The sequence below is a fragment of the Cucurbita moschata genome, unplaced genomic scaffold, assembly GCF_002738365.1.
Source record: "Cucurbita moschata cultivar Rifu unplaced genomic scaffold, Cmos_1.0 Cmo_Scf00006, whole genome shotgun sequence".
Taxonomy (NCBI): domain Eukaryota; kingdom Viridiplantae; phylum Streptophyta; class Magnoliopsida; order Cucurbitales; family Cucurbitaceae; genus Cucurbita; species Cucurbita moschata.
In genome coordinates this window covers 1381071-1390854 of record NW_019268522.1, presented here as the reverse complement: position 1 = coordinate 1390854, position 9784 = coordinate 1381071, and the positions used below count along the sequence as shown (strand labels likewise).

At 36.7% G+C, this 9784-nt stretch overlaps 1 protein-coding gene across 4 annotated transcripts; it reads right to left on the bottom strand.

The window, feature by feature from the left end:
* Positions 1–3835: 3835 nt before the first annotated feature.
* On the bottom strand, positions 3836–7918 carry LOC111444302 (GDP-mannose 3,5-epimerase 2-like). 4 transcript variants are annotated; one of them, XM_023082356.1, is made up of 8 exons: positions 7762–7855; positions 7475–7525; positions 6952–7362; positions 6196–6289; positions 5977–6106; positions 5762–5894; positions 4359–4566; positions 3836–4245 (listed from the first exon to the last, which is right to left on the bottom strand). In XM_023082356.1, exons 3-8 carry the CDS (start codon positions 7359–7361, stop codon positions 4090–4092), a joined length of 1131 nt encoding a protein of 376 aa, XP_022938124.1. In that variant the 5' UTR covers position 7362; positions 7475–7525; positions 7762–7855; the 3' UTR covers positions 3836–4089. The 4 variants fall into 4 exon arrangements, with proteins under 4 accessions (XP_022938124.1, XP_022938123.1, XP_022938122.1 ...); XM_023082355.1 differs by lacking the exon at positions 7762–7855 and adding an exon at positions 7606–7663; XM_023082354.1 differs by lacking the exon at positions 7475–7525 and having other exon boundaries at positions 7762–7918.
* Positions 7919–9784: the final 1866 nt, after the last annotated feature.

Sequence of the window (9784 nt, the reverse complement as noted above, 5' to 3'; positions counted from 1 at the left end):
TTATTATTATGAAAAATGATCAAATTAAAATTCTATGAAATTTCCTTATTAAATGGAAGAAACTTTCTTTGGAATTTTGGATAAGTCAAAGGGTCAAATTACTTCCTTACAAGGGACCTTTATTTTGAGAAAATTGAAAAAAGTCTAGAAATTAATAATTTAAAATAAAATTCTTCAATTTTATTTGATTATTTATAAAATAAATAATCTTTTTTTTAGTCAAATAAGTCAGCTATTTTATTAATTTTTTTAGTGTAACAATGTATTCTGATTCACACGGGATTCCACGTGTTCTATACTACTCGGGTCAAAATGTAAGTTGGTGGTGCTTCTGATTACAGCACTCACGTCATACGAGATTCCACATGTACTAAGTTAGTAGTGCTTCCAGTTGCCGCACTCACTGGTTCACCTAGCACCACATCACACGAGATTCCATGTGTCTCATGCTACTCGTGTCAAAATGTAAGTTAGTGGTGCTTCTGACTACAGCACTCACATCATATAGGATTCCACGTGTACCATGCTACTCAGGTTAAAACGAAAGTTAGTAGTGCTTCTAGTTGCAGCACTCACCGGTTCACCTAGCACCACATCACACGGAATTTCATGTGTCCCATGCTACTCGTGTCAAAATGTAAGTTAGAGGTGCTTCTGATTACAACACTCACGTCATACGGAATTCCACATGTACTATGCTACTCAGATCAAACCGTAAGTTAATAGTGCTTCCAGTTGCAGCACTCACCGGTTCACCTAGCTCCACATCACACGAGATTTCATGTGTCCCATGCTACTCGTGTCAAAATGTAAGTTATTGGTACAGCACCACGAAATTCCACTTGTCACATGCTACTCGTGTAACGACCCAAGCCCACCGCTAGTAGATATTGTCCTCTTTGGGCTTTCCCTTTCGGGCTCCCCTCAAGACTTTAAAGCACGTCTGCTATGGGAAGGTTTCCACACACTTGGTTGTTTGTTCTCCTCCCCAACCAATGTGGGACATCACGTGTCAAAACGTAATTTCTTCACTGTAAAGTTTTATGTATGTATTATTGTCAAAATGAATACAATTCAACCGTAATTCACGTGTATCCTTGACCAAGAGACTAGAGGTTCGAATATGAATCTCGAACATTTACTTTATATATATAATATATATATTGTGTATAATTACGTCATTCACCCCATGTAAGAAGCATGACTCGTTGTATTTTATCTACATTGACCGTGGACTTTTATTGACCATCTTTTTCCATTGGAATGTTTCCAAGTCAAATAAAAAAAATATTAGTAAAACTTTATCTTATAAAAAAACTAATAATAAATTTTTTATTAAATTCTATCGACATTTTCATCAATATTTCTATATGTTCGTGAGTCTGACATCATTATTTCATCGTAATATATAAATTTATTAAATATAAGAAAAATATCGTCGATGTGAACTTAATATTAATATTAAGAAATTTTATAAAAATATTTATCGATATTTTCATGGTCGTTTTTATAAAATTTAAATTATAATGTTTTTACCAATGATCGATATTTAAAACTTTGGTTAGAGCTCGTATAACTTTTATTTATTCTAAAGGAATTTCTAAGAACTTTTACGTTTATAAATGTATGCAAGAAACTTGTGATGAAAGTTCAAAGGTGTCTCCTTTTTCGTGATATGATGATTCAATTTGGAGGTGATTATTCGAAAGCTTTAGTTGCTTTTTATATAACGTCCAATCCGGGGAGGGAGTGAAGATTAGTTGGATTAGCCCACTTTTCTGTAGGTTGTAGAGCTTCCGCATAATTTCTTTCCGATTGAGCCGACATTCGTTACGGTTGTTCGTTATTCCATTCAAAGAATCTCTGTTCCAGAACGTCCTCATCCTTGTCTCCCACACTCGCCTAAATCCCTGCCCTGTCTCATATTTTATATATAAATATAAGACTAAATTAATAAAAATATCGGTAAATTTTGAACTTTATCTCAAAAATACTCATAAACTTTCAAAAAATCTAAAAAAATATCCTTACGGTTAGTTTGGATGAAAACCGCTCGGCCCAGATCTTTGAGCTTCCCCCTCAAGGCTTTAAATCGAGTCAGTTAGGGGAAGGTTTCCGGCCCAAAAGGCTTTAAATCGAGTTTGTTAAGGGAAGGTTTCCGGCCCAGATCTTTGGGCTTCCACTCAAGGCTTTAAATCAAGTTTGTTAGGGGAAGGTTTCCACACCCCTAACCACACATGAGACATTACGATCCACCCCCCTTCGGGGCCCAGCGTCGCTGACACTCTTTCCTTTCTCTAATCGATGTAAGATCATCTCCGCTCGTGTCTACCCCCTTTGGGGAACAGTCTCTTCGCTGGCGCATAGTTCGGTGCTTGGCTCTAATATCATTTGTAACGGCCCAAATCCACCGCTAGCAAATATTGTTCTCTTTGGGTTTTCCCTTTCGGGCTTGCGCTTTAAAACGTGTCTGCTAGGGGAAGGTTTCCACACCCTTACAAAAGGTGTTTTGTTCTCCTCCCCAACCAAGGTGGGGCATCACGGCTATTAATGGAACTTTTGAAAACTACTTATTTTTTAAATACTTTTTAAAGTTCAAGAGTATTTTTTAAACAAAATATTAACGGTTTTCTGTCTCAAACTAACGGTAAGGGTATTATTGAACTTCTTTTTAAAGTTTAATGACGAATATTTTGAGACAAACTCGAATGACTGTACGAACTCTTTGTTGTTAAAAGTCTCTCGGGTCCCGACAAGGGATGGAAGGCTAAGATGACGGTGGTCAATAAATCATAATTTTTTTTAATACAAATTAAAATTATTAATTATAATAAATTTTTATTTGTAGACAACGTGGGCAAATGACAACCATGGGACCACAAAAAAAAAAGGACCATTTTTGTTCTTTTTTATATTTTTAAAATTCAAAAAAGGGACAAATGAAATGTAGATCCTTTATAAGGACACCACAAGACATTGTCTCTTTCCTGATAGTTTTTTTTTTTTTATTTTTTTTTAAATTGTGCGGGTTTTCGCACGAATAGGTCAAAATGAGATTACGCGGGAAGCAACGATATTACAACTTGAGTTCGATGGAGATTGAACCAAATGTTTTTACCATATCTAAAATTTATCATTACAGCAATGCTGAAACCATATAAATATTCACAAACGAGGTCTAAGAATGAAGAATGAGTAAAATGACTAAATAAATACGAGCTATGGCTAATACCCGAGGCATAAAAGAAGCATTTTCAACGGAATCCCGAAACCCACCAACCACCCCGACCTAACTCATGATGAGCCCACCAACTTCTTGGCAAGATGCCTACAGTTAAAAAGCACCGACATATCAAGATCCAAATTCAAATGGGGTCCTGATTCTGGTCAAAGACCACTATATTTGCGCTCACGGTCTAACAAAGAAGCGAAAAATGACTAAATAAATACGAGCTATGACTAATACCCGAGGCATAAAAGAAGCATTTTCAACGGGACTTCAAAACCCACTAGCCACTCCGACCTAATTCATGATGAGCCCACCAACTTCTTGACAAGATGCTTAGAGTTGGGTTCTTGATCCAATTTAAATGGGTTCTAGATCCTGGTCGGAGACCACTATATTTGTGCTCACAGTCCAACAAAGAAGCGAAGTAGTAGTCTCTTTCATTGCACTACGAACGACATGCTTCACCAGCTCCCTCCCCGTGTCCACTAGCCCTCCCACCCAGAAGGAAGAGAAGGCAAAAAAGTGATACATAAAGCTATTGCTTCGAGTCGAGCACTAAAAGAAAAGGATCAGGAAACACGATGCACGCCAAAATCGTGCAAAATTAACAATGAAATAAGCTGGCTTTCTCAAGAAATTAATTGGAAAAATTTATTACAAACAAGACAAGAACATGAACCTGCTAAATGAACCACATATTTCCTTGTGGAAACAGGATGTGTTGTAACAAAATTGAATAGAATAGTAAGCATAGAAAAGTATCCAATAACATCAAAATACTAGTAACTTTTGGTAGTAACATCTAATTAAGCTTCGATTGCACCGAGGCAGCCCGACCGGGTTATCCGGGTCTTAACTAATTACTCTTTACCGTCAGCAGAACGGAGTGAGCCGAGTTGAACCGGGGCTTGGGTACCAACAACCTTTGATGATCCATAAACTGAGAGGTCAATGCCTTCAGACTTTTCTTTTTCAATCTGTTCCTTGATCCAGAAGTAGGTAATTCTCAAACCATCCTACGCAGGTAGAACACAATACATAACAACTGATGAGCACGGGAAAGCGTAGGCGATGAAAGTTTCGAAGAACTTTTAATCGTCGAGGTTAAACGAAATGACAACTTTTTTACCTTCAACTTCATTGTGGGAGCCCATCCGAGTTTCTCTTTAATGAGTGTGTTGTCTGAGTTACGACCACGAACACCCTCGGGTCCAGGGATGTGGTGAATTGGAAGGTTTTTGTCGTCGAAGCTAAGAACGATTGCAGCCATTTCGTTCATGCTGACCATCTCATCGCTGCCAATGTTCACTGGCTCGCGGAAGTCCGATTTAGTCAATCTGCAAACAGAAGTGAGCCAAGATTTAGTTGTTTGTATAAACTGAAAAAGGTGGACAAAGATGATGGTAGCCTTTGCAGCCAGAGTGAAATAACAACCCATAGCATTCCGTTACATTATCTCGAAAGAAAACTACTCAAAAGAGAGGCGCAGCGGTCGTATCACCCCTTCGTTGAACGTAAATGTCAATCGTTAAGCACTCGTCTCAAAATATACGCCAATTATTTTCCTTGTAGCAACAACTTAATCAATAAATCTCGAGCCGAAATCAATAATGTAACGGCTCAAGTAATCCATTGCTAGCAGATATTGTCCGCTTTGGCCCGTTATGTATAGCCGTCGGCCTCACAGTTTAAAAATACAGAGAGGTTTCCACATCCTTACAAGGAATTATTTGCTCTCCTCTCTAACCAATTATGGATCTCACAATCTACCCCCCTCGAGTGTCCAAGGTTCTCACTGGCACACCGCTCAGTGGCTAGCTATGCTACCATTTGTAACCACCCAAATAATCTACCGCTAGAGAAGATATCGTCCGCTTTAGCCCGTTATGTATTGTCGTCAGCCTCACGGTTTTAAAACACGTCTGTTAGGGAGAGGTTTCCACACCCTTATAAGGAATGCTTCGTTCTCCTCTCCAACCGATGTGGAATCTCACAATCCACCCCCTTGGAGGTCTAGCGTCCTCACTAGCACACCGCGGAGTCTAGCTCTGATACCATTTGTAACCGCCGAAATAATCCCCACTAGCAAATATTGTCCGTTTTGGCCCGTTACATATTGTCGTCAGCTTCACAATTTTAAAACGCGTATGTTAGGGAGAGGTTTCCACACCTTATAAGCAACATTTCGTTCTCCTCTCAAACCGACGTGGGATCTCACAATCCCACCCCCCTTGGAGGTCCAACGTCCTCACGAGCACACCGCTCAGTGTCTAGCTCTGATACCATTTGTAACCACCCAAATAGTCCACTGCTAGCAAATATTGTACGCTTTGGCCCGTTACGTATCGCCATCAACCTCACAATTTTGGGAGAAGTTTTCACACCCTTATAAGGAATGCTTCGTTCTCGTTCTCCTCTCCAACCGATGTGAGATCTCACACTTATACTTAAGATTATGTCAAATCCAAGAAAGTACAAATTTTAAACATGGAAGCACGGATGACGACATTTGCAGCAATCGAACTTGCTTACCGAAGAACACCTTCTACACATTCATCAATAAAGGTGAAAGATCTTGTCTGAAGACCATCTCCCCACATCTCAAACTTATCTACAGAAGTGAGGGCCTTCCTACAAAATGCAGCAGGAGCCTTTTCCCTTCCACCTATCATGAACAAAACGATAGCATTAGACATTTCATACAATTCGTCAATCTGAAAACAACTATTTCGGGCATTCGGGTTGACCTTTCCACGTTCCAAACGGACCATAAATGTTATGAAACCTCCCGATTCGACACTCGATACTGAAATCCTTGTTGTAATGCTTGCACAACTCCTCCGTCGCAAGCTTCTCCAAACCATAAGCATCTTGAGGCTACGAAACAATCGTTAACACGGTTTTAATAACCACATAGCTAACCGTAGTTTCGTTTCTTAGTCGTTAACATAGAAGCAAATATGTACCTCAGCAGGCCAAGCATCTGACTCTTTCAAGCTCACATTAGTTTCCAACTGCTTAAATTCAGGGTAAATGCAAGCACTAGATGCATAGAAAAACCTACACTCACCAGAGAGAAAATGTGAGATCCCATACAGTTTGGGGAGAAGAACGAAACACCCTTTATAAGAGTGTGTAAACCTATCCTTGGCAGATGCATTTTAAAAACCTTGAGGGAAAGCCTGGAAAGGAAAGCCCAAAGAGAACAATATCTGCTAGAGGACCGTTACAAATGGTATCAGAGCCAAACACCGGACGATGTGCCAGCGAGGAGGCTGTTCCTCAAAGGGAGTAGACAAGAGACCGTGTGCCAGTAAGGACGCTGGGTCCCGATGAGGTGGATTTGGAGGGGTCCCACATCATTTGGAGAAAGGAACGAGTGACAACTAGGACACTGGTCAGAATGGGGGTGGATTGTGAGATCCCACGTCCATTGGGGAGGAGAACGAAACACCCTTTATAGAGTGCGTTTTGAAAAGAGGGGAAGCCCAAAAGAGAAAGTTGAGAACAATATCTACTAGCGGTGGGCCGGCCGTTATCTCTAGGGTACTTTCTTTCTTATTGGTAGGGACAGTGCCCTTAAAAATTCTAGCTACTCCTGGCCCCGCCCAGCTCCACAAATTAAAGGCCATAACCCTCTAAAGGGTAGAGACAATACCAGCACAATACCAGCAAAAATGCATATAAACCATGAATTGAGAGAGATATCCATGACAACTAACCTCTTAACACCATTGATTCTTGCAGCTTCAAGCATGTTGAAGCTAATCATGGTGTTATTATACATAATAACAGAGTGATTGGATTGAATGAAGCCCATTCCACCCATGTCAGCAGCCAAGTTAAAGACATGGTCAACATTCTTTGTGACCTTCAAGCAATTATCCATCACTCTAAGATCAACAAGATGAAATTCATTGCAGAACATATCTTCTGTCATGTGTTCATTCCTTTTCCAATCAGAAGCAATAATGTAATGGCCTTCATTCTTCAAACGCCTAGCAATATGAGAGGCAATAAATCCACCGGCGCCGGTGATCGAGATTCTTAGATTCTCCGATGGCCAATATGGCTCTCTTTCAAGCTCTTGATATGTGTATGAACCGTAATTCGTTTCTCCAGCGCTCCCCATTCTACACCAAAATGGAGATTCATCGCAAGAAATGGTGAATTTCACTACGGAAATTGAAAAGGAGAAACAGAGTTCATGCAAATTTTAAACGAATCGAGGCGAAAACAACATACCTAATAAAGATAACAAGAAATCAAGAACTACCCAGAAATCAAACCCTAAATCTGAACGAAAACACAGAGAAATTTCAACAATCAACAACGAGAAATTTGAACAAAGAACAAAAGAAACCAGAGGAACCCACAAATTGAAGAAAAATGGCGGTGAAAGAGGGAAGAAGACAAAATGGACCGAATCGAATGGCGTGGCGCAGAGATTGCAGGCTCTGATCGCTATTAATAGAGAGAAGATTGAAGTGAGCGAGGAACTAAGACCATTCATTTATTTCTTTTTCTCTTACCTTCCCGATTGCCGCCCCTCTAACTCCGGCACGGTAACGACGGTTCCGATTCCAACCGGCATCGATTCGGACAAATAAATTCTTACGTTCTAACAAATTTCCAGGAAATTTGGGTTCAAAAATGTAAAAAACACAGGAATTTGTGCAACTTTGTTTTTTTTTTTCAGATATTTTTAATAAACCTAATTTTTATATTATTTAATAAAGATTAAATTATAAGTTTATTTTCCAAACATTTTATATAAATTTTTAAAATTTTAATTTTGTGTCTAATAAAACTACGAATGAGTCAGATATATCATAAATAATATTGAATATCCCATCGAACAGACATTTTAAAATTATATTTAACCAAATTTTTAATTTTAAAAATGTTGAATATGAAAAAAAATATATATATATTTGATTATGAAATTTTTAGGGACTAAATCGTAAATTTTAAAGTTATTAAAATAAAATTCAAACAAATGATACAATTTTTATTAATATTTTCATATACAAAATAATTGACGTATCATATTAAAAATATATTCCAAATATAAAAATATGAAATTCAAGTAAATAAGAAAAGATTTAGAGAGGTCGGGTTGAAAATATCAATATCCTATAAGAATAAAACGGTTGTTCGATGAAAATAGTCGAGGTGCACGTGAACTATTAGCTCGACAACTATTTAGGATTTGATATCCTACCCATTAACTTAACAACCAAATGTAGTAGGGTGAAACAACTGTTCGATGAAAATAGTCGCGGAGCACATTAACTCGACAGCTACTTAGGATTTGGTACCAATTCAGTTCATTCGGGTTCGATTCGAACGAATATCCCACTAGTTAACTTAGCAATTAAATGTAGTAAGGTGAAACAGCTGTTCGATGAAAATGGTGAACTATTAACGCGTCAACTATTTAGAATCTTATCTATTTCCCGCTAACTTGACAGCTAAATGTAATAGAATGATATGATTGTGAATGAACGGTTTGCCTTGTGAAGAGAATTATTCTTGTTGATTCCTTTCTAAGGACATAAACTTTTCCTCTTCACCATGCATGTAGCCCATGTGGCATTTGGATGATTAATCAAATTATTTTTTTAATCTAAAATTATATATATATATATATAATTTTTTTTTTAATCTAAAATTATATACATATATATATATATGTGTATGTATATATGTGTATATATGTGTATATATATGTGTGTATGTATATATATGTGTATATATATGTGTATATATTTTTAATTTCTACGATTTAAATTTTATAGTAAGACTGTAATTCTCATTGCCAAGAATTCAGGTCAAAATTCATATATATATTTTTAATTTCTACGATTTAAATTTTATAGTAAGACTGTAATTCTCATTGCCAAGAATTCAGGTCAAAATTGAAATTTAAACTCGATTTTTGATAGTCCCGACATTTCTCTATATCTAACACGGGTCATTTTAGCATGTTTTTTTTATAAAAAAAACTAAACCCACTTAATTTTCGAGTTCCTACCGAAAATAAAGATATTCCATGTTATAATCAGTAATAACTATCGGTTATTTTAAGTATTTCTTAGTAACCATATCCTCACAACCAGTCTCATTAAAAAATAGTCTCAGTTCATTCTTGCTGTATATACTAAATTATAGTTTACCATATATATCATATTTGATATTTTATTAGATATTTGCCTTTTTAACGTATGTATCTTTCCATTTATTGTTATTTCCGTTTATTACTTTTTCCATATCCTCGTAATTTATTTGATTAGAAATAAGATAACTTTCACACCATTTAGGTGCGGTGGATTAAGCAAACATTCTCAAGTCTACATTTATTCGAGAATCACAAATATCTACCCATATATAAAACAACCAATATGATCTAATTAAAAAATCAAAAAATCGTTAAAAATAAAAAATTTAAAAATCAATAATGATATATATGAGTTTAATTATTTATTTAATTTGAAATATATATATATATATATATATATATATATATATATATATATATATATATATATATAT